This window comes from Artemia sp. Qi Xiang Cuo, chromosome 1 (genome assembly GCF_049724085.1).
Source record: "Artemia sp. Qi Xiang Cuo chromosome 1, ASM4972408v1, whole genome shotgun sequence".
Classification (NCBI taxonomy): Eukaryota; Metazoa; Arthropoda; class Branchiopoda; order Anostraca; family Artemiidae; genus Artemia; species Artemia sp. Qi Xiang Cuo.
In genome coordinates this window covers 31,393,783-31,419,252 of record NC_142794.1, presented here as the reverse complement: position 1 = coordinate 31,419,252, position 25,470 = coordinate 31,393,783, and the positions used below count along the sequence as shown (strand labels likewise).

Here is a 25,470-nt window from a genome sequence, read left to right as displayed (position 1 = left end):
TTACTACTACTAATAACCGACTACAGCACTAAATCACCTAAGGCCAATCAGGGTTGCCAACTTGCACACTTTTCGTGTAAAATGCAAAATGTAAATTGAATTTATCAAGTATTTTGGGCAATAGGTTGCATAGGTTGCATCAAGACTGGGCTGGGTAATTGTAGACAGAGAAAAGCCAAGACAGATAGTCCAAGTAATTGAGAGGCAATTTGAATTGAATTTATCAAGTATTTTGGGCAATAGGTTGCATCAAGACTGGGCTGGGTAATTGTAGACAGATAAAAGCCAAGACAGATAGTCCAAGTAATTGAGAGGCAAATGTTTAAATGGCTGGGGCACGGGTAAATGGCAGGAGTATGAATGACTCTCTTATTGGACACATACTTGTCAGGTTAGTTTTTGGAAAGGCATGCCTGCCTAGAGTCTTAGGCATGCTGAGAGGGGATGCGAAAGAGTGAAAATCACTCTTTTTGGGTATTAGTTCTCATTCACTTTGAACGTCAGCAGTTGGCAACTTCATCAGAAGTGTAATTAACTCAAGGAACAGGGTTACCAGCTTGCATACTTTTTGTTTGAAATGCACCCTTTTATACTTTAGAGGTGATGCGCAAGCAGCGGCAGCCATGCGCACGCAAATGTTTTACTTGCACTCTTTTGTGGCCTAGATAGGCACTCTTTTTGGACGTTAGTAGTTGGCAACCCTAAGGCCAACAGAGCTGCAAATATTCCTCCTCAACCGCAATTTGTTAAAAGCTTCACCTTTTCACCCCTCCATAAACTTCCAATTTACTTATATCCTTTTTTATTATCTCTGTACAACCCATTCGGGTTTCTTATGCACAATCATTGGTAATCAGTCGTCCTTCATCCGCAAAACTAACCCAGCCATTTGAATCTTATAGCCCTAGAAAGTGGAATTGAACTACACTACATTTTTCGTGCAGCTTATTGTTTGCTATAAGGTCAGTCAGATGAATATCTAGAACTTTGCTTAGACTTATTGTTCGTGCAGCGTCGTGCAGAGGCATTGTCCTTAGACAATGCCTCTAGAAAACACTGAACAAATTTTCCTTCGCCTTTTGAAGCAAACATGTTTCAGTACCATACTTAACCACTATCATCTTCTTAGCTTCCAATAATGTAATCTTATTTCACAGACTAATCTTCTTATTCTTCAAAACTTGCTTCAACTGTGAAAAAACACTCTGCGTCATGGTTGATGTTGATTGATATATGGGGAACAATTTTCTAACTACTGTAAGAGTGATAACAAAGAATCTGAAAGAGTTCCCGACAAAGCAGGTTGGGATAAGCAAATATTGCACAAAGCAGAACAGTTAATGTTTCTTCCTTTACGAATATACTCTGGTTAAGGGACCATAATTATTTCGCAACATCAACTTATATTACTGAAAGTTTTATTTTTATTTTACAGATATTCTTCGCATTTTGGTATCGATTTATAACCGGTTTATTCCTTCTCATATTTTCTGGAATTATTCAGTTTTATGGTATGATTTGGGAAAAACAGATAGGCTAAAATTTCAGCACTTTCATAAATCTTGACACATTGGTATTTTGTACGAAGTTCGCAAATATAGGTAGCATTTCAAGTTGTAATTACCAAAAAGGGTTGTACACGGTGCATATGACGTCAATCTCAATGCTATCTCTAAAACAAAGACGTCAGTTTGCGAAAATGTAAGGGGGGGGGGCAAAATGATTTTCAAAATCAGATGTGGGGAGGGGACAATTTTTTCATTGAAAATACAAAAAAAGTGTATTTTTAAAAGGAAATAACAAAAAGAGATAATTTTGAAATCTAGGATGACAATTGCCTTCCCCCTCCCCAATTGAGACAACTGCTAGGAAGCATGCTAAAATGAATGTCAGAATTTTTCTCATGCTGTGGTTAATTTTTTTTACCTCATAGTATTCTTATGGTAGGCTTTGTAAAAAAAAAAAAATTTTTTGGTAACAAGTTTTCTACTGAAAACTAAAATTATTCTTCAGTTCTGAAAAATTAGGCATGATGTAAAAAAGAGAAAAATAGATGGTACCAATAGCAACATTTGACCAGTCTCTGCCACAGGGTCTCTACATAGGTCTCTGTCTCTGCCAACAGCAACCAAAAAACTAAAGCAATTAGACTATATGTATTTTATTGTCTATTTTTAATAAAATTGTCTAAAAAAAGAACTTTTTCCACAAAATAAGTTTTTCACAGAAATATAAAGAGCTCCATTAAATCAAAAATGACCAGAAATAAAGTCAAATAATCTTCCAAGCGTGAAACTACCACTAATTAACATCAATAAACAAATGAAATCCAAAACGAACAAAAATTACACTAAATAATCGATTTAGACTCAAAACGAACCAAAATCAACATTAATAGGGCTGACAACCCCCATGCCTTCTGAAGACCAGAATATAATTTGCACTTTACTGAAAACAAAATACATTTTCAATATTTTCACTATTTTAACTTAATAAATAAAAAATTATTAAGACTTTAAGGATTAAATATCAGTATATGTATATTAAACTTTCAATCCACATTCATTTTTTTTTCTTTAATGAAGTTCAAATTATGCTCTGGTCTTCGGAGGGCATGGGGAGGGGGTGTCAAGTTTCCACCATCAAACGGTTAGCCTTAAAAGAACAAGTATCATAGTAGTAGTGGTAGTAGTAGGAACAGTAGTATCAGTAATAGTGTTGTATTAGTAGTAGCAGTAACAGTGGTAGCAGTGGTATTAATAGCAGTACTAGCATGTACACGTTGCCTTTTGGTCAGTTATGCACCCTCCTCATAATGCCCCGGAAGTTTCATCTTGATATTGTATACCGTTCCTAAAATATTGTTGATACTCCCTTTTGACAATCTGTATGTATACAGTATGTTTTATTTTAGTTAAACTTTCCCCTCAAAATTTCCTGAGATGTTCATTTCAATAACCTCAGCTTTGTTAGTAGTAGTGGAGAAGTAAAGGTCAAACATTCCTACCTTTCTCTATAACATATAGTATATGTTAACAAAGGGTGAATTTCTTAAATCGTCTTTGCCCTGACGGTAGTGGTGGGGCTGACATCCCCGAAGACATAATTGCTGGACCTTTCACCTATGCTGAACAAAATAGCCGTCTCAAAAACCTTGATTGAATGTCTTTTGGGAAATGATTGGCGTAGGGGTAGGGGAAGGTTGCCCTCCAGTCATTTTTGACTCTTATAAAGGGAACAAGAACTTTTAATTTCAATGAAAACGCTGTATACCCCTGGGGTATAGACTACAACCCTTGCCCCCAGTACCTGGGGGGTTGTGTCAACCCTGGAGGCATTGTTACATGATCTTAGGACTATTTTGAACCAAATGGCTATCTCAAAATTTCGATCGGGCATATTTGTGGAAAAGAAGGCGTGGCGGAGGCTTGTTGCCCTCTGATTACTTTTCACTCCTAAAAAGGGAACTAGGACTTTCAATTTCCAATATAATGAGCCTCCTCCAAATTTTATACTACCACCTCTTCCATAAAAACTTTATATTTGCCCGGAGCATAACTTACAACCCTTGCCCCACGGCTCTGTGGGTTGTGTCAACTCCGGAAGCATTGTTATGTGACCTTTGGATTATTTTGAGCAAAATTGCTATCTCAAGACTTAGATCAGATGCATTTGGGGAAAAGAGGGCTTGACGAGAGGGGGCTAGTTGCCCTCGGATCACTTTTGGATCTTAAAAAGGGAACTAGAACTTTCAATTTCCAAACAAATGAGCCTCCTCCGAAGTTTATATGACCACCCATTCCATAAAAACTTTATATGCCCCCGGGACATAAAGTACAACCCTTGCCCCCAGGCCCTAGGGGTCCTTGTCCATCCTGGAGGTATTAGTATATAATCTTTTAAATACTTTGAACAAAATAGCTATCTCGAAATTTCGATCGGATTCACTTGGGGAAAAGAGTATGCGTGGGGGTAGGGAGACGGATATAATTGCCCCCGATGACTTGTGACTCTTAAAAAGGCTCCTAGAACTTTCAAATTCCAATCAAATCAACCCCCTCTGAAGTCTATACGACCCCTCCTTCCATAAAAATCTTGTATATTAACAATGGGCAACTAAAATAATTTATAGCCCTTGCCCTGAGGCCTGGTGGGGGAGGAGTTACAACTCCATAAGACATAATTACTGGACCTTTCAATTATACTAAGCAAAATTGTAATCTCAAATTTTTGATTGGATACGCTTGGGGAAATAAGGGCATGGGGAGGTGTCCCGGTTATCCTCCAATCACTTTTGATTCTTAGAAAGGGCACTAGAACTTTAAATTTCCAATCGGATGAGGTCCTTTCGAAGTTTCTACGAAAACTCCTTCTATCCAAAGTGCCTTGGTGTAAAAAAATGCATTAATACATCGTGCATATATTGCTCTTTACTTAGGTAGCGCTATTGTGCTGCCTATAACTGCTATTTTTTCAAAAATTAAACGCGCTATTTTCGTGTTTTTTTTTTTTTGTCAAAATCTTTCCCTTGTATAAATGTATTGATGGGCTATTGATTACTATTGATATATTAATTTATGGTTCGCATTACTTAGAGAGCCTGTTTTTTTTTTTCTAACTATCAACATATATGAATGGTAAAGATATTCTGATTGGTAAAGACGTTCACCCTTTCTTGAGACGTCCTAGCCGAAAGGTTAGCGCGCTAGACTTGACACCCTTTGTCCTTGAGGACAGGGAATTGAGTCCTGTTGTCGCTGGTTATTTGGTTTGAACGGGGGTCAGTGGCGTGACTCTATAAGCCCAGCTAGAGACGATCAAGCTCTAAATAGGGATATGGGGATAAATAGGAAGGGGGTGTAAAAGCACAGGATGGCTTGCCCCCAATTTCCTGGTTGCTGTTACTGGCTGAAGGGTCATGAAATAGAGATCAGCACAACTGGTAGGGATTTTAAAATGCAATGCCGTATTTTAATATTACTTACACCACTTTGATGGTCTTCATTGTTAGTAAGATTTAACTTTATTTCCAGGAATGGAAAAATTGCTGCGATTGATTATGATAGTAAAATCCAAAATTTAATTGGAGATCTGAAGATTAAAAATGTTATTGATGCAACTGGAATGTGTGTTATACCAGGTCTAGTTGACGGACACACTCATCCAGTATGGGCAGGAGATCGTGTTCATGAGTTTGTAATGAAGGTAAGAAAATACAAAGTTATATCACTAGATAAATGCACAAAAAAAGGGAAAGGAAGGAGTAGATATGATTTTTTAGTAGATTTTGTAGGTTTAGTAGAAACTCATCCAGTATTTCCAAGAGACTGTGTTCACGAGTTTGTAATGTAGGTAAGAAAATATAAAGCTATATATCTAGGTCAGGGTCAGCAATTTTTAGTAGATTTTAGTTGGTTTAGTTGACGCTTGTCCAGTTTGAACAAGATACTGTGTTCAAGACTTTTTAACAAAAGTAAGAAAATACAAAGCCATATTTCTAGGTAAATATAACAAACTAAAAAAAGGGAAAGGGAGGAGTAGGCATGATGTTTTAGTAGATTCTAGTTTAGTAGAAACTCATCCACTATAGACAAGAGACTGTCTTCCCGAGTCTGTAATAAAGATAAGAAAATACAAAGCTATATCTCCAGGTAAACACAAGAAACTAAAAACTAAAAAAAGGAAAGAGCCTCCCCTTTCCTTTTTTTTAGTGGGGTTAGTAGAAACTCATTCCATATGGGCAGGAGACTGTGCTCACGAGTTTTAATGACGGTAAGAAAATACAAAGTTATATCACTAGATAAATGCAAAAATCTAAAAACCTAAAAAAGGGAAGGGGAGGAGTAGGTATGATTTGTTAGTAGATTTTGGTAGGTTTGGTAGAAACTCATCCACTATGGACAAGAGACTGTGTCCACGAGTTTGTAATAAAGGTAAGAAAATAAAAAGATATATCTCAAGGTAAATGCAACAAACCAAAAAACTAAAAAAAAGGGAAGGGGAGGAGTAGGCATAATTTTTAATGGATTTTAGCTGGTTTAGTAGAAACTCATTCAATATGGGCAGGAGACTGTGTTTACGAGTTTTTAATGACGGTAAGAAAATATAAAGTTATATTACTAAATAAATCCAACAATCTAAAAAACTATTAAAAGGGAAGGGGAGGAGTAGGCATAATTTTTTAATGGGTTTTAGCTGGTTTAGTAGAAACTCATTGAATATTGGCAGGAGACTGTGTTCACGAGTTTTTAATCTCGGTAAGAAAATATAAAGTTATATTTACATAGAGAATACAAAGATATATATCTAGGTAAATGCAACAAACTAAAAAGCTAAAAAAAGGGAAGGGGAGGAGTAGGCATAATTTTTTAATGGATTGTAGCTGGTTTAGTAGAAACTCATTCAGTATGGGCAGCAGACTGTGTTCATGATTTTTTAATGACGGTAAGAAAATATAAAGCTGTATCGCTATATAAATGAAAAAATATAAAAAAATAAACTAAAGGGAAGGGGATGAGTAGTGATGATTTTTTAGAATAATTTATGGTTATTGGGAGGAAATAATCCACGATGGGCACTAGAATGGGTTCAAGAGATACTAGGGACTGAGAGTCGTAGTCATAATTTTTAATGGATAGTAGCTGGTTTAGAAGAAACTCAATCAGAATGGGCAGCAGACTGCGTTCATGATTTTTTAATGACGATAAGAAAATATAAAGTTGTATCTCTAGATAAATGCAACAATCTAAAAAACTAAACAAAAGGGAAGGGGAGGAGTAGGTTTGATTTGTTAGCAGAATTTAGTAGGTTTGGTAGGCACTCATCCACTATGGGCAATAGACTGTGTTCACGAGAAAAAAGGGAAGGGGAGGAGTAGGCATAATTTTTAATGGATTGTAGCTGGTTTAGTAGAAACTCATTCAGTATGGGCAGCAGACTGCGTTCATGATTGTTTAATGACTGTAAGAAAATATACAGTTGTATCACTAGATAAATGCAACAATCTAAAAAACTAAACAAAAGGGAAGGGGAGGAGTAGGTATGATTTGTTAGCAGAATTTAGTGGGTTTGGTAGGCACTCATCCACTATGGGCAATAGACTGTGTTCAAGAGAAAAAAGGGAAGGAGAGGAGGAGGCATAATTTTTAATGGATTGTAGCTGGTTTAGTAGAAACTCATTCAGTATGGGCAGCAGACTGTGTTCATGATTTTTTAATGACGGTAAGAAAATATAAAGTTGTATCGCTATATAAATGCAACAATCTAAAAAAATAAAAAAAAGGGAAGGGGAGGAGTAGGGATGATTTGTTAGCAGAATTTAGTAGGATTGGGAGGAACTCATCCACTATGGGCAATAGACTTTGTTCAAGAGAAAAAAGGGAAGGAGAGGAGGAGGCATAATTTTTTAATGGATTGTAGCTGGTTTAGTAGAAACTCAATAAGTATGGGCAGCAGACTGTGTTCATGAGTTTTTAATGATGATAAGAAAATATAAAGTTGTATCGCTATATAAATGCAAAAATCTAAAAAACTAAAAAAAATGGAAGGGGAGGAGTAGGTATGATTTGTTAGCAGAATTTAGTAGGTTTGGTAGGCACTCATCCACTATGGGCAATAGACTGTGTTCAAGAGAAAAAAGGGAAGGAGAGGAGTAGGCATAATTTTTTAATGGTTTGTAGCTGGTTTAGTAGATACTCATTCAGTATGGGCAGCAGACTGCGTTCATGATTTTTTAATGACGTTAAGAAAATATAAAGTTGTATCACTAGATAAATGAAACAATCTAAAAAACTAAAAAAAAGGGAAGGGGAGGAGTAGGTGTGATTTGTTAGCAGAATTTAGTAGGTTTGGTAGGCACTCATCCACTATGGGCAATAGACTGTGTTCACGAGAAAAAAGGGAAGGAGAGGAGTAGGCATAATTTTTTAATGGATTGTAGCTGGTTTAGTAGAAACTCATTCAGTATGGGCAGCAGACTGCGTTCATGATTTTTTAATGACGGTAAGAAAATATACAGTTGTATCGCTAGATAAATGCAACAATCTAAAAAACTAAAAAAAAGGGAAGGGGAGGAGTAGGTATGATTTGTTAGCAGAATTTAGTGGGTTTGGGAGGCACTCATCAACTATGGGCAATAGACTGTGTTCAAGAGAAAAAAGGGAAGGAGAGGAGGAGTCATAATTTTTAATGGTTTGTATCTGTTTTTTTATAAACTCATTAAGTTGGGGCAGCAGAGTGTTTTCATGATTTTTTATTGATTGTATTAAAATATCCAGTTGTATCACTAGATAAATGAAACAATCTAAAAATCTAAAAAAAAGGGAAGGGGAGGAGTAGGTATGATTTGTTAGCAGAATTTAGTGGGTTTGGTAGGCACTCATCAACTATGGGCAATAGACTGTGTTCAAGAGAACAAAGGGAAGGAGAGGCGTAGGCATAATTTTTAATGGATTGTAGCTTGTTTAGTATACACTCATTCAGTATGGTAAGCAGACTGCGTTCATGATTGTTTATTGAATTTAATAAAATATACTGTTGTATCGCTATATAAATGCAAAAATCTAAAAAACTAAACAAAAGGGAAGGGGAGGAGTAGGTGTGATTTGTTAGCAGAATTTAGTGGGTTTGGTAGGCACTCATCCACGATGGGCTAGAGACTGTGTTCAAGAGAAAAAAGGGAAGGAGAGGAGGAGGCATAATTTTTTAATGGATTGTAGCTGGTTTAGTAGAAACTCATTCAGTATGGGCAGCAGACTGTGTTCATGATTTTTTAATGACGGTAATAAAATATAAAGTTGTATCGCTAGATAAATGCAACAATCTAAAAAACTAAAAAAAAGGGAAGGGGAGGAGTAGGTGTGATTTGTTAGCAGAATTTAGTGGGTTTGGTAGGCACTCATCCACTATGGGCAATAGACTGTGTTCACGAGAAAAAAGGGAAGGAGAGGAGTAGGCATAATTTTTTAATGGATTGTAGCTGGTTTAGTAGAAACTCATTCAGTATGGGCAGCAGACTGCGTTCATGATTTTTTAATGACGGTAAGAAAATATAAAGTTGTATCAATAGATAAATGAAACAATCTAAAAAACTAAAAAAAAGGGAAGGGGAGGAGTAGGTTTGATTTGTTAGCAGAATTTAGTAGGTTTGGTAGGCACTCATCCACTATGGGCAAGAGACTGTGTCCACGAGTTTGTAATAAAGGTAAGAAAATACAAAGATATATCTCTAGGTAAATGCAACAAACTAAAAAACTAAAAAAAGGGAAGGGGAGGAGTAGGCATAATTTTTTAATGGCTTGTAGCTGGTTTAGTAGAAAACTCATTCAGTATGGGCAGCAGACTGCGTTCATGATTTTTTAATGACGGTAAGAAAATATTAAGTTGTATCAATAGATAAATGCAACAATCTAAAAAAATAAAAAAAAGGGAAGGGGAGGAGTAGGTATGATTTGTTAGCAGAATTTAGTGGGTTTGGTAGGCACTCATCCACTATGGGCCATAGACTGTGTCCACGAGTTTGTAATAACGGTAAGAAAATACAAAGATATATCTCTAGGTAAATGCAACAAACTAAAAAACTAAAAAAAGGGAAGGGGAGGAGTAGGCATAATTTTTTAATGGATTGTAGCTGGTTTAGTAGAAACTCATTCAGTATGGGCAGCAGACTGTGTTCATGAGTTTTTAATGATGATAAGAAAATATAAAGTTGTATCGCTAGATAAATGCAACAATATAAAAAACTAAAAAAAAGGGAAGGGGAGGAGTAGGTATGATTTGTTAGCAGAATTTAGTAGGTTTGGTAGGCACTCATCCACTATGGGCAAGAGACTGTGTCCACGAGTTTGTAATAAAGGTAAGAAAATACAAAGATATATCTCTAGGTAAATGCAACAAACTAAAAAACTAAAAAAAGGGAAGGGGAGGAGTAGGCATAATTTTTTAATGGATTGTAGCTGGTTTAGTAGAAAACTCATTCAGTATGGGCAGCAGACTGCGTTCATGAGTTTTTAATGACGGTAAGAAAATATTAAGTTGTATCACTAGATAAATGCAACAATCTAAAAAACTAAAAAAAAGGGAAGCGGAGGAGTAGGTATGATTTGTTAGCAGAATTTAGTAGGTTTGGTAGAAACTCATCCACTATGGGCAATAGACTGTGTCCACGAGAAAAAAGGGAAGGGGAGGAGTAGGCATAATTTTGTAATGGATTGTTGCATGGTTTAGTAGAAAATCATTCAGTATGGGCAGCAGACTGTGTACATGAGTTTTTAATGACGGTAAGAAAATATAAAGTTGTATCACTAGATAAATGCAACAATCTAAAAAACTAAAAAAAGGGAAGGGGAGGAGTAGGTATGATTTGTTAGCAGAATTTAGTAAGTTTGGTAGGCACTCATCCACTATGGGCAAGAGACTGTGTCCACGAGTTTGTAATAAAGGTAAGAAAATACAAAGATATATCTCTAGGTAAATGCAACAAACTAAAAAACTAAAAAAAGGGAAGGGGAGGAGTAGGCATAATTTTTTAATGGAATGTAGCTGGTTTAGTAGAAAACTCATTCAGCATGGGCAGCAGACTGCGTTCATGAGTTTTTAATGACGGCAAGATATATAAAGTTGTGTCACTAGATAAATGCAACAATCTAAAAAACTAAAAAAAGGGAAGGGGAGGAGTAGGTATGATTTGTTAGCAGAATTTAGTTGGTTTGGTAGAAACTCATCCACTATGGGTAATAGACTGTGTCCACGACTTTGTAATAAATTAAATTAAAAAAAAACAAGTTTTTTAAACTGAAAGTAAGGAGCGACATTAAAACTTAAAACGAACAGAAATTATTCCGTATATGAAAGGGGCTGTCCCCTCCTCAACGCCTCGCTCTTTACGCTAAATTTTTTTATTGTTTAAAAAAATAAAGTTGTGAGACAGAGTCAAACTTAGGAGGGGACAGCCCCTTTCATATACGGAATAATTTCTGTTCGTTTTAAGTTTTAATGTCGCTCCTTACTTTCAGTTTAAAAAACTTGTTTTTTTTTATTTAATTTCTGATCGTTTTTTAGTTAATGCAGCTTTTATTTGATAAGATAAGACAATTCAAAGCTATATCTCAATTCAATTCAATTCAAACTTTTTATTTCCTCCGAATACGAAGAGTAAAAAAAGAAATAAATAAAAATAATAACCGCTAATCAACAGGCCATAAAATTATCTTAAACTATATAACAACAAATACGCAAAGGCCTTCAATCAAAATTACCACACAAATTAACACTTCATTCAATAGATAATAAATTAACACTTCACAAATTAACACTTCATTCAAAAATTAAATAAAATAAAATAAATTAAGCTTCGTGCTAGGTAAAGGCAACAAACTAAAATCTAAAAACTTGAAGGGGAGGAGTAGGTATGATTTGTTAGCAGAATTTAGTAGGTTTGGTAGAAACTCATCCACTATGGGTAACAGACCGTGTCCACGAGTTTGTAATAAAGGTAAGAAAATACAAAGCTGTATCTCTAGGTAAATGCAACAAACTAAAAATTAAAAAAGGAAAGGGGAGGGGTCGGCATGATTTTTAGTAGATTTTAGTAGGAATAGTAGAAACTCATTTAACGTGGGCAGGAGACTGTGTTCACGAGTTTTTAATGACGGTAAGAAAATGCAAAGGTATAGCACTAGATAAATGCAACAATCTAAAAAAAAGGGAAGGGTAGGAGTAGGTATGATTTGTCTGTAGATTTTAGTAAGTTTGTTAGAAACTCATGCACTATGGGCAAGAGACTGTGTCCACGGGTTTGTAATAAAGGTAAGAAAATACAAAGATATATCTTTAGGTAAATGCAACAAACTAAAAAACGAAAAAAAGGGAAGGGGAGGAGTAGGCATAATCTTTTAATGGATTTTAGCTGGTTTAGTGGAAACTCATTTAAGATGGGCAGGAGACTGTGTTTACGAGTTTTTAATGACGGTAAGAACATGCAAAGCTATAGCACTAGGTAAATGCAAGAAACCAAAAAACTAAAAAAGGGAAGGGATGAGTAGGTATAATTTTTTAGTAGATCTTAATAGGTTTAGTAGATACTCATCGACTATGTGCAGGAGACTTGAGCGTTTCTGTCACTCCTTTTTGGCGAGATTTTCGAGATAATCCGCGAAAATTTGGGGATAGTGGTCGCACTGAACAGATTGCAACTGATGAACCAAAAGTAATGAAAGAGAGAGATGGAAAGAGAAAGCTGTCAGCTGTCATTCTTGGGAGACATCTGAAAATTTACAGGTAGCTACGGAATTCCCATTTTCTTTTAAAATCAATTTTCTGTGAATATGCAGTGCAGTGGCGGAGTACACCTGGCCCTTTGACGATAAATCACATCATTCTAGTTCTTATTAAGAAAAGAAAATACTCCCCTTGGCATTGTGCGGCCCTAGGCCTGGGTCTACTGTGTATTTTCACATTTTCTCCATACGTGAAATAAAACCAAGTTTTTTTTTTAAATTTCTGTAGAAGTCCTTTGGATTAATGTGGAGAAAAAATTTAACTTTAGAACCCTTTCATTTGGAATAATACATTTAGACCGAGCATGTAATGAGAATCACAATTGGCGAATGGCTACCTATTATCGCAGAAATATTTAAAAAATGAAGAGAAAGATTGTAATTTACACGATTTCTTAAGCGACCGAAGATACTGTTTAGGATGAGAATTTAGCCCCTTCAAATGCAGGGGATTAAAGGCTAGTTTTGACAAAAAATTATTTATATTGATTATATATTAATTTTGTTAATTATTTTTGTATTTTTTTTTCAAGTCATTTTTTGCAAGAAATATTGGATTATATACTTATCTGCAGTGGCGGATCAGGGGGTGAGGGAGACGTGCGCCCCCCTAATGTCGACTAAAGTGGTGTAATTTACTTAATTAACGCAAGTTTGCGTTAATTAAACTTGCTCCTAACGCAAGTTTATCTGATCCACCTGTTTTGCCCCCCTCCCTAAAACAAGTCTTGGATCCACCCCTGCTTACCTGTGCAACGGCTGAAGAGGGAAAGGTGGGGGGGGGGTTTCCCAGGATCAACGTTTTCTTGATGTATCCTTCCCGAAAAATATAAAGATCACTACCTAAAAAATCAATTTGGCACTTCAGGCCATTCTTAGAAAAGGTATGATTTTCATTTCCGAATCATAATTGCGCAAAATTAAACTTCAATGTCAAAGCCAGGGTTAGCTCAGACGGGAGCTTCCCTCATATTTAATCTAAACTGAATATGTTATTAAAACTGCGCACAAATTAAATAAAATAGATTTTTTCCCCAAATGACAGCAAAGAGTTACGTTAACAGAAGTTAGATTCTATATACGGGGAGTTAGCGATCCCACAACTCTCCCCCTTTTACGCTATAGTTCGGCTTTTTTCGTTAATGCTTCTAGAAAGAATTCCCAAATAGAAGAGCATCATGATAAAAAAAAAATTGTAATTTTTTCACAGTGCTCTTGAAAACGAAAGTGTTTGCTCATTCACATTTGATTTGAGCAATAAAATTCAGTTTAAATGTTTGGAAAGGCAGTGCGTGGATAAAACAAAGGCAATCACCAAATGGTAATATTTTTCTAACTCTAAAATCCTTTCAGTTTTTTTTACCATAATAACATAGTTTGCAATCGCGAGGATCAAGAAGGTGGCAGTCTGTTCGGATAGAGGGTCATTTCTATTCGTTTTTTAACATTAATGTCACTTTCTTTTTGGTCTTACTTAACAAATTTAAAATTGGGTTCACGCATAAAAAAAGAAAATGGAAAAGTTAATGAGTTTGCCATTAATTGGGCGGGACTTTCAACAAATATAATCGAAAAGGGCGAAAATTCTCCTGTTACCTTGATGCAGACTCAAATTATTTTATAGAACGTAGGAAAATGCAGGCACGAAATGAAAGCTTTAAAAAAAACTACAACCAGCTATTCTAGTCACTTCAACTAAGCCATTGCGGCTCAGCATCTATATCATCATCCTTCTTTTCTTTCTTTCAAAAGGTAAAGCTCTCTAAATACCTCAAAGAAAAATAAACCTATTATAAACCAATTTTATCAAGACTTAAAACCGTAAAAAACTTTTTCTAGTTCAGCTTTGTTGTCAAAAAGTCGGAATACTTCTACTTTTGCAACTGAATTTTGGCCAAGAAAAGGATTAAATTTGTCCTTCTCATAGTTTTCTTCCTTTCCTAAGCTTTATGATAAAATTAGAAACTTTCAAGCTGAGGAACGAATTTAGAGAGCCCAGGTGGCTTTTAAATCCATTCCAGTAACAGATCAAGTGCAGGCCTTATTGATCACAACTCTGCCTTCTCTCGTTCGATTATTGCACCCAGAACTTTTGACTCGGTCATACTTTTTTCGGTCGTCTTTTTTCGGTTTTTTTAAGGGGGTGGCACCGAACTTGATTTTTGGCTCCTATTATTTGACTTTCGCTGGACATTTGTAAGTGATTTTTAGCAACTAATGTCAAGATAATTTGTTTTACAGTCAAGTGAAGGGGACATGATGCTGAGGTATAAAGATCAAGTGAAATGAGCATGCAACTGGGTTATGGAGTTGTATTGGATGATCCATTTGTGCGCTATACTCATCAAGAGGTTAAAACTCCTGAATAAGGTGCATAAATATGGAGTCCAATCCTCTGTATTGGATTCAGAATTTTGTTTCTCGGAATTAAAGTCATGAATTTGGTAAAACTAGCCGGTGATAGAAAATACATACACCGTGTTTATAAAGCAGTACCAAACAGTTCGCGGTAGCGAACTGTAAGTAAGGAGAGAACCCAACTCAACAGTAACCGAAATTCTAAAAAACGGAATTTTGATACCAATAGATGCATGAAAAGAATCAGATTCTTATGCTGATTTTAAATATGTAAGCTACATCAAGTTTAGTCTTACCCATCAAAAGTAACACGCCTGAGAAAATTTGCCTTTATTTTCGAAAAAAGGGGGAAACACCCCCTAAAAAACCTAGAACTTTAATGAAAATCACACATTCAGATTCAACGTATCAGAGATCCCTATTATAGAAGTTTCAAGTTCCTATCTTCAAAAATGTTGAATTTTTGTATTTTTTGGTAGAAGAAAGATCACGGATGCGTGTTTATTTTTTTAATTTTTTTTCCCCCAGGGGTGATCGTACCGACTCAGTGGTCCTAAAATATCGCGGGAGGGCTCATTCGAATGGAAATCAAAAGTTCTAGCGCCTTTTATAAGTGATAAAAAATGGAGGCAAGTAGGCCCCCTCCCGTGCTCGTTTTTTCCCAAAGTCACCCGATCAAAATTTTAAGATAGCCATGTTGTTCAGCGTGGTCGAAAAATACAATAACTATGTCTTTGAGGATGACTTAATCCCCCACAGTCCCCTGGGGAAGGTCTGCAAGTTATGAACTTTACCCTATGCTTACACATAGTATTGGTAATTGGGAAATATACAGAAGTCTTCAGGTGGATTTTTTATGGTAGTTTGGGGTGGGTGGGTAGGGCGTCACATCAGAAAAAAAATCAACTGAAAGTAAGGAGCAACATCAAAACTTAAAACGAACAGAAATTATTACGTATATGATTGGGTTCGCCCCCTAGTCGTTACCTCGCTCTTTTCGCTCTTTATTCTAATTTACGACCTTTGTGATTAAGGGGTCATTCTTAAAGAATTGGAACAAAATTTCGGAAAGTGAGGTATTGACTAGGGAGCGAACCCTCCCTAACATAGGCAATAAAAATATACGACTATAGAAGTTCGTTACGTAAGTTGATTCGTAAGTTACGTCAGATCAAAATTTTGAGAAAGCCATTCTGCCAAAAAAAGTAAATTAATATGCAAATTTCGTTTTGATTATTCATGTACGGTGAGCCAAAATCAAAGCTGCATTAATTCAAAGACGTTCAGAAATTAAATAAAAAAAAGAAGTTTGTTTTAACTGAAAGTAAGAAGCGAGTGAGAAAGAGTGAGGCGTTGAGGAGGGGACAGACCCTTGCATATGCGGAGTAATTTCTGTTCGTTTTAATTTTTAATGTCGCTCCTTACTTTCAGTTCAAAAAACATGTTTTTTTTATTTAATTATTTATAAGAAGGCAATATTCTAGCATTTGCGCCTTCAACGCGTTATTTCTTTCCTTCTTTCTTCCTTTTTTCACCAGGCTACTTCGTATCGAAGGATCGATTCCATAGGAAATTAAAAGTTTTTGCGCCATTTTTAAGAATCAATAGTGATTGGAGGACAACCAACACCTTCCCTTGTCATTTTTGTTACAAAAAAAAAGATTGGATCCAAAAAGGTCAAATACTTTTTTGTGATCGGCTCAAAACGTTTATCCTTGTGATAAAAAAAGATTGGATCCAAAAAGGTCAAATAATTTTTGTGGTTGGCTCAAAACGTTTATTCTTGTATGCTTGTGCACAGCGGAAAATAACACAAAATTCTTCCCAAAAGGACCAAAACAGTGTCAAAAACGGTTTTGCCCGAAAGACTTGAAATTTAAACCCAAGGGAAGCCTCATGTATAAAAAAAAATAGGGCTGAGTCATGGACGCCTCAAAATCTGTGGCCAGAAAATTTATTTTTCGATTGGCTTGACCCTTATATCTGAAAATCCTTGGATTAATTTTATCCGGTTGGGTTTAAACTTTCAAGGATCGTTGCCTGGGCAAACTCCTTAAATCTTCATTTCAAGACAACCCCAGTGCAACAAGAAAAAGATAAAAAAGAAAAACAAACTATTGGTTCGCATAAATGGCCAAAGACCTTTTTTATCCGAATGACTTAGAAGTTACACCTTTAAGTTTCTAGTCTAAGGAATTTGACGTATACATACCGTTCTGGTGAAAGACGTGTACTGGAGCAAAAAGAAAGATCCTAGGTTTCTTTTGGTGGCACATGTCTTAAGTCATGACAGATACTGAAAGCTAAAGAAATACATGCATTTTACAGACAACCGTAAGTCTGGGGGAGCTTGCGGTTAAACAATATTTCCATGTAAGATACGAATTTCATGTGCCGAGTGAGGTGGAAAAACGCCTGGTACCTGTTGCAAGAAAAAGAAAAATATTTTGCGGACAACTCATGCCTTGAAAAGAACGACAAGACGGCCAAATGTTGAAGTTTTCAAAGAAAATCTAAGCCTTAATGAGCAAATGGTGCAGTGCTTGTAAGTCACTGAGCAAAAATCCAAGATGTCTACAGAGGGAAGAGTAGTGATGGAATTGAGGGAAACTTTCTTGATGTTGGAATTGTCAATAAAATGATATCAGTTTGTGTGAATACTTTCTGTCTCGTACTCGATTTTGAGAGCATTTTTTAAGTCATATGAACTGTTTTTGAGTTCTTAAAATGAAGATTAAAGAACCAAAGGTGGTGGGGGTGCCCCTGCTGGGAGGGGGGAGGGGAGTTGTGATAGTATTGAGCGAACTCGTAAATTCGTGAGGTAAAGAAGAGAATTGAATTATTGAAACTCCAACTGGCATATGGGTGTTGTCGGCCTGTTTGAAAGGTTTTTTTTTCAGACTGTTATCCAACAAATATAGCCAGCAGATGATAATAGCCACATTTCATCAACCTCATCCATCCTCTAAGAGTTATAAAATGGTGCTTGGTTTTAGCTCTGGGGTACAAGTCTGTGCAGCTACGTTTTATTCAGGAGATCGTTAGTTTGATCCTGAAAAACAGTGTAGCATTGATTGTCTCCCATCCTTCACCAGGTATAACTCTGACACCAAACTTCGTACGATATGCATTGCAGAGCTTCGCCTACACAGGAAAGCACTGTATAGATAACAGGCAGTGTGATCTTTCCCTATCTCACCCATTATAAAAACCCGGACCGAGGTGCGAGTGCTCCAGAGAACGTACAAACATAAGTGACATTAGATCTTGTCACGAGTAGACAAGTCAGATTTCTCTTGAACGCGAAACTTGGCTTCAACATTGGAACACTAAATTTTGAAGAAACTAATTTATATTAGAAATTAAAGAAATTAATTTATTCCAATACATGAAAAATATATGAAAATCGGTAATTAGTAGTGCAATGTTATTATTAGATGTTTTTAGGAATTAGAAGTAGGTTTCGAAGTCTCAAGTTGGTTTCAAAGGCATTTTGAGGAAGTTTCTGCCAAAATGCGTGTTCCAGGGTAATTAGACCGCTGATGGCAGATCAAATGAGAGGAGCTGTTTATATATATATATATATATATATATATATATATATATATATATATATATATATATATATATATATATATATATATATATATATATATATTTCCATTTGGAAATATATATATATATCCACTGTATATAAATAATAGATTAAGTCATAATTTGTATATAAATTAAGTCTTACTTGTGAGATGGGACAGTTGTAAACCATTTGGCCGGGTCACCAAGTTTTTTTCTGCTTTCGCAATTATCAATAATACAATTTCGAACCATTTCTCATTGATTGACGCATACATATTAACACGTTAATGCAGGAAGAAGTGGGAGGAGTTTTTTGTTCGCACCAAGAATGAAGACCAGAAATGATCTGCGGTAAACTTACTGCTAATTATCTATATAGTGCAGGAAAGCAAGGGTGAGGTTTTTTGTGCAAGAAAGACTACAGAATAAAATATCCGGACGGAATATTTCGTTTCCTCATTCACTGCTTACCCGCTTTCCATAATATTAAACGTTATCCGTTCTTTTCTTCAAATCTTTTTTGTCATATACCTGAATTTTTTTTTTACTGTAAAAAAAGATCAGATTTACTTAATAGTTTTCGCAATTGTTCCCTTGTTGAAGCATATCGTAACTCAAGAGCTGATGGTGGAAAAAGAGAAAGCATTGCTGAGTTATTCTGAACAAATTTTAAAACAAGATTTTAGAAGGGAGCCATTTTGAAACTGCTAGATCTAGGTGTCGCACTTGGTAGAGTAAACCATCAGAAAAGAAATAGGATTCAAATCTCGAAAAGTATGACTAAAAATATAAAAATAAACACAACTTAGAATAAGGCGTTGATTTTAACATCGTGACGGCTTGGGACTAATGGAAATCCTTGTGTCTTGATTTTAAGGAAGTCAGCTGATTTTAAGGCCTAATTACGAGACCTATACTTTATAAAACCAAGTGACTGATTCCCAAGGACTGGAGATCTAAGCTTCTCAATAATGTGAAAGCCTGTTTTAAAGAGTCAAAGGTGTCCAATCACACTCTCATGCCAGTTGAAAGCCAATTAGAAAGAGCTGAAGGTCTATGTTGCCTTTAAACCGACTCTATAGTGGGTACATATTAAAGTCGCTACCCATGTAGTTGATCCTACCTTAAACACATTTGTTAATACTTTTCTATTTATCTATTTCCAATTTCCTTCTTACCATACATTCTAGAAAATTTTTGACAGGTTGAAGAACAAAGTTCTTTTTAGTGATTAACATAACTCCCATAAGCTAATTACCTTTCCATTTGGAAATTCCCAATAAGACCAATGGGTTATTTTCCGATATCTATCCCATTCTGAAAGAATTTCAAAGCTGCTCATGCAGAAAATGTCACCAAAATAATTTCCTATTATTTCTGAAATATCTTTGACCTGAATTCTAATTTTTTCAGATGTCTGGAGCCACGTACATGGAAGTTCACGCGGCCGGAGGTGGAATTCATTTTACTGTAGATAAAACAAGAGATGCTTCTGAAGAGGAACTTTTTCTCCTGCTCAATGAGAGACTTCGAAAAATGATGAGAAATGGTACGCTCAATTTATTTAAAAAATGAACAAAAGAGAAAATATTTGTTCGCAATAACAAGGTAAACGTTCCACTGAACATTCTCAAGGAAATTAAAAAATTGGTCAAGCCATTCCAAAAAAAATCTACTGAAAAAAGAAATGTTCAAACTTAATGTGCATTAAAGTACTCATCTACCCGTGGGGGACATTTTAGCAAACGATTTTCTACAGAAATAAGTTGCTACGAAAAGTATTCTCAGGAATAGTGCACTCTGGTATAATTTCAAGTTCGTGGGGTTGTGGTGATTGAAATATATTCACATTTGTGTAGCTCTGCCTGATCACTAGTTATGTTTCATCCAGAATAGATTTGATAAATTTTTTCTAGAGAATTATCTCGGATAATACTAGGTACCCGTTTGATTTGCCGTATTTCAAACATCAAGCAGTGTGAAAAATATAGTTCAATCCCACTTCTTAGGGCTTAATGCCCTAAGAAGTGGGGCTTCTTAGGGCTTAAGCCCACTTCTTAGGGCTTAATGCCCTAAGAAGCCATTAATGCTCTTAGGCTTAATGAAAGAAAGTTTGACGTGACTAGGACACGTTTTGTGTCCTATCCATGGCTAGGACATATTATTTAACTATTAATAAATAGTTAATAGTATTATTAAACTTTATTAATACAATAGTTTTAACAAAATGTCTACTTTAGCTAACAAAGAGCATTGCTCGATGTTTTATGTTAATACACTGAACATTTAGATAAAATTAACTCTTCCTAGTAAAACATCTTCAGACAAAAATAACAACAGATCAAGAAAATAAGAAGCAAAAGGGAAAAAAAGAAAACGAAAGAACAGAGAAAAAAGAGTAGAGGCCAGCCCAGCGCGAGTATAAGCTAAAAACCAATATTCAAAATGAATATAACATTCGTTAGTCCCCACAACTTGACGAGAAGTAATCTTCACAATAATTTTTTTTATTGATAAATGATTCTTAGGATTCACTTCAGCCAGGTTAAATGTATTTGCAATATAGGGGATCTGGTAACCTAATGGAAATCTAGCCCAATCTGAGTTGAATAGAGGAAGATGAAGCTTCTTGGAACGAACATGGAAAGAAAAAAAGGAACCCCGGCAATAGCCTTATCACGGAAATAGGTTTTTGGAGATTGAATGACAAAAAACCACATTGCTGTTTGTAATTCTTTTAGTTATTTGAGTTCAAGCATATCCAGAGATAAAAAGAAGGTATGGGTTTCTGATTGATGTAGTTTTGAAGGATGAGGAATAAAAGAGCTAAGAATTCTTACTACCTTATTCTGGATTATCGGCTGGGGTTGTAAGTGAACCGCAAGCATGTTGAGGTACATTATAGGGTAATATTTAAGATAGGATTCAATAAGAGAATGATACAATATTTTAATCAGTTGTAATATGTGGGCTAATATTGGAAAAATAGTGACAGAAATGTTCAGCAATACTACTCTTTTGTTTCAGTTCAGCACCACTTTCATTTATGATTAATTCTAGGTGTGTTGCTTTATTTTTAGTTCCGATTTTTCCCTTTATTAAATTCCACGTAGTTTGAAGGTAGTTCAATTTCTTAAATCAAAATTTAACAATAGATTTTTTCAATTATTCTGCGAATGTTAGTTGGCAAATTTATATAGGTTTTGAAGCGCTCTATATTATGATCCGGAGTGTTCCTCATTCATATCTTGTAGAGTCGATTTTTTTCATGAATAGATTTTAATATTGAGGTGCTTATCCATGGTTTTTTGGGTGAAGGTCCTCTCTGGTGCATAGTTTTATAAGTAGGCTACAGCAAAGATCTGACTTTTCGTCTGAGAAGGATGACAGATCACTGAATATTGTGCTTTTTGGCCATTCACCTGGAGCAAAACGTATAGCAGGTCTTCCCCAATTGGGATGAAAGGAGGGGGGGGTAGGGAAAGGTCACAAAGAAGGATTTGGAGGAAATCAGAACCTTGTCGGAGAGGCTTAAGAGTGAAGCTTTGAATTGATTGGCGTTGAGAAGGAGTTTGCGCAGCTGTATTGACCTCAGATGACTTGGTCCTGTAGTGAGTTGTTAGCAGTAGTAGCAATAATAAATAACAGTTTTTTTCGAATGCATTCTTTTCCAAAATGCAGAGGCTTTGGCTAATATAATCAATTTATTCTTCTTAAATATTCACTCAAATCTGAATTCGTAAATAATATTAAGTTTTACTTACCTCTTGAAGGCCGGAAAAGGTGTGTCTAGCATTCTACATTACGCAATCGTTGAATGTATATTCTATGAAAAAATGTTTCACTGAGCGTAAGAATTTACTTAAGGTCAAGGGGTTTTACTCCACTATGTGACGAAGTGTCTTCTTTTGTGACTTGATGTTTGACGCAACATTGATAGCAACATTATGTTTATTCTCTCAGTTCCCTTTTTTTTAGTTTCAGGAACCAATATGAAACAAACAAAGAGATGGAGAAGCAAGTTTATTGGCTATTATATCTATTTATTAAACCAGTTCTGTATGACAGCATGTAAACTGAAAATTAAAGTAAACAAATCAAATGAGAAATATGAAAATTATTGAAAAATAGTACTGAACCCAAGAGAATGCTCATAAGCAACAAAAATGACAATGATAATTACAAAAAAATTGGAAATGTAACATCATGATAAGAAGTTTGCGAGGGCTTATGCCGACTGTAGAGAGTATAGTGACTGGAGGAACGTCAAGCTATATTTGCAAGTGCCAAAGGCCAGAGTGAGCAGAGGGCAATCCCGAAAATGCATCAAAGCTGACACTCTCTATTTTCCTCTTTTTCTTTCATCTGAAAACTTTTTTTCATTAAAATTAACTTGAATTTGTTCTTCTAGGGACAGTTTTAGTTGAGGCAAAATCTGGATATGGCCTTGAACTTGAAACTGAAATAAAAATGTTGAAAGTCATTGAGAAAGCCAAGAACTGCCTTCCTCTCTCAATTTCTAGTACATTCTGTGGTGCTCATGCTGTCCCAAAGTAAGTGTTTTTTTAAACAATCTCTTCAAACTCCTTTACAAAAGCTTTTGTACTCAATTGCTCTCCGAGGACAGATCTTATTGGTTGATAATATGTTAAAAAAAAAACTTTACTTGTTTTTTTTTACTGGAACAAAGAGCTAGATTTGTTCTTAAAAGACACAGAAATCACTTAGTAAAAATGTGTATTGTCCCATATAAAATTTGTCTTTCCTGTTGTAATAGATTGCACGCTTTAGTGAAAACAGAGAACATTACGGCTGAAATTTTTTACGCCCTGAAATTTCAGAGGAAATGAATAACTAAAGATTAAGAGAAACATGACCCGGGAAGTGCGCAAAGGAAGGGATTATTTAGCTTGTCTTCTCCCTCCATGACACGCTTAGGTTCTTACAAAAGTGCTCATACAATTATGTATTTGCCTTACAACTTTTGACTCTCTGTGTTGTTTTCTTGCTAGTGTCTTCCGTCATAAATTCGTTCATACATAACTGAACACAGCAACCAGGTATGTTTAAATTGTAAGGGTTTCAAACAGTTCGTGGTAACGAACTGTAAGTAAGGAGCGACCCGGCTCAATGGTAACCGAAACTCTAAAAAACGGGTTTTTGATACTAATAGATACATCAAAAGAATCAGATTTCAATGCTGATTTCAAGTATATAACTTTCATCAAGTTTAGTGCTACCCATCAAAAGTTACGTGCCTGAGAAAATTTGCCAGATTTTCGAAAAAAGGGGGAAAGACCCCCTAAAAGCTATAGAACCTTAACTAAAATCACACCATCATATTCAGCGTATCAGAGAACCCTACTGTAGAGGTTTCAAGCTCCTATCTACAAAAATGTGGAATTTTGCAGTTTTTGCCAGAAGAAAGATCACGGGTGCGTGTTTATTTTATTTTTTTTTCCCCAGGGGTGATCGTATCGACCCAGTGGTCCTAGAAAATCGTGGGAGGGCTCATTGGAACTGAAATTAAAAGTTCTAGGGCCCATTTTAAGTGACAAAAAAAATGGATGGCAACTAGGCCCCCTCCCACGCTTATTTTTTTCCCAAAGTCACCTTATCGAAATTTTGAGATATCCATTTTGTTCAGCATGGTCGAAAATATGATAAATATGTCTTTTAGGATGACTTAGTCCCCCGAAGTCCCCAGGAGTAGGGCTAAAAGCTATGAACTTTACCCAATGTTAACATATAGTATTGGTTATTGGGAAGTATACAGAAGTTTTCAGGAGGTTTTTTTTCTGGTAGTGGGGGGGGGGGGGGGGGGTCGGGGGTTATGTTGGAGGATCTGTCCATGAAGAAAGTTTTCATGGGGGAAGGGAAATTGCCATGAAGGGGGTGCCGGACTTGCCAGCATTATTTATTGGTTATTGGGAAGTATACAGACATTTTCAGGAAAGATTTTTTTCTGGAGGGGGGGGGCTAGAGGAGGGGTTTACTCTGGAGAATCTTTCCGTGGAGGATGTTTCTCTGGGGTAAGGGACATTTCTATGAAGGGGGCGCCGGATTTCCAAGCATTATTTAAAAAACGATCAGAAATTAACTAAAAAAAACAAGTTTTTTCAACTGAAAGTAAGAAGCAACATTAAAACTTAAAAAAAGCAGAAATTATAACGTATGTGAGGGGGTTCTCCCCCAAGTCAATACCTCGCTCTTTACGCTACATTTTTTTTCAGTGCTTTCAAAAGAGCTATCTTTTCTAATTAAACGGCCTTTGTGATTCAGCGGTTTGTGAATCAAATTTTTTTTTAACTTTTAACGTAAAGAGCGTGGTATTGACTAAGGGGAGAACCCTTTCATATACGTAATAATATATACGTAATAAAAAAAACAATAAAAAAAACAAGCGATACGGCTCAATAGTAATCGAAACTTTTAAAAACGGAATTTTGATGTCAATAAATGTATCAAAAGAATGTGTTTATAATGCTGATTCTAAATATATAAATTTTATTAAGTTTAGTATTACTCATCAAAGGCTACGAGCCTGAGAAAATTTACCCGATTTTTAAAGAGGGGGGAAACATCCCCTACAAGTGAAAGAATTTTAATGAAAATCACACCGTCAGATTCAGCGTATCAGAAAACCCTATTACATAGGTTTCAAGGTCATATCTGCAAATATCTGCAACTTTGTATTTTTTGCCAGAAGAAAAATATACGAATATAGAAGTTAGTTACGTAAGTTAATTTGTAAATTAAGTCATAACCAAATTTAGAGACATCCATTTAGCAAAAGAATAGTAAAATTTTTATGCAATTTTTGTTTACTTATTCAATGACGGTGAGCCAAAATAAAAGCTGAATTAACTAAAAAACGATCAGAAATTAAATTAAAAAAACAAGTTTTTTAAACTGAAAGTAAGGAGTGACATTAAAACTTAAAACGAACGGAAATTATTCCATATATGAAAGGAGCTGTCCCCTCCTCAACGCCTCACTCTTTACGCTAAAGTTTGACTCTGTCTCACAACTTTATTTTTTAAAACAATAAAAAACTAGCGTAAAGAGCGAAGCGTTGAGGAGGGGACAGTCCCTTTCATATACGGAATAATTTCTGTTCGTTTTAAGTTTTAATGTCGCTCCTTACTTTCAGTTTAAAAAACTTGTTTTTTTTTATTTAATAACTTCTCAGAGTCAAGATTTTTTCTTTACTTTTCAGGGTTTAACGATTGTTCTTGCCGAAAAAGAAAATTTTGTGGAA

At 35.6% G+C, this 25,470-nt stretch overlaps 1 protein-coding gene across 1 annotated transcript in view; it reads left to right on the top strand.

The window, feature by feature from the left end:
• LOC148956205 (putative imidazolonepropionase) overlaps window positions 1-25,470 on the top strand; it is a 124,113-nt gene that overhangs the window by 39,026 nt on the left and 59,617 nt on the right. Inside the window, exons 3-5 of the mRNA XM_089094495.1 lie at window positions 5,034-5,205; window positions 19,623-19,758; window positions 22,621-22,762. Coding sequence (XP_088950621.1) covers window positions 5,034-5,205; window positions 19,623-19,758; window positions 22,621-22,762 — 450 coding nt within the window. The remainder of the gene's footprint in view (window positions 1-5,033; window positions 5,206-19,622; window positions 19,759-22,620; window positions 22,763-25,470) is intronic.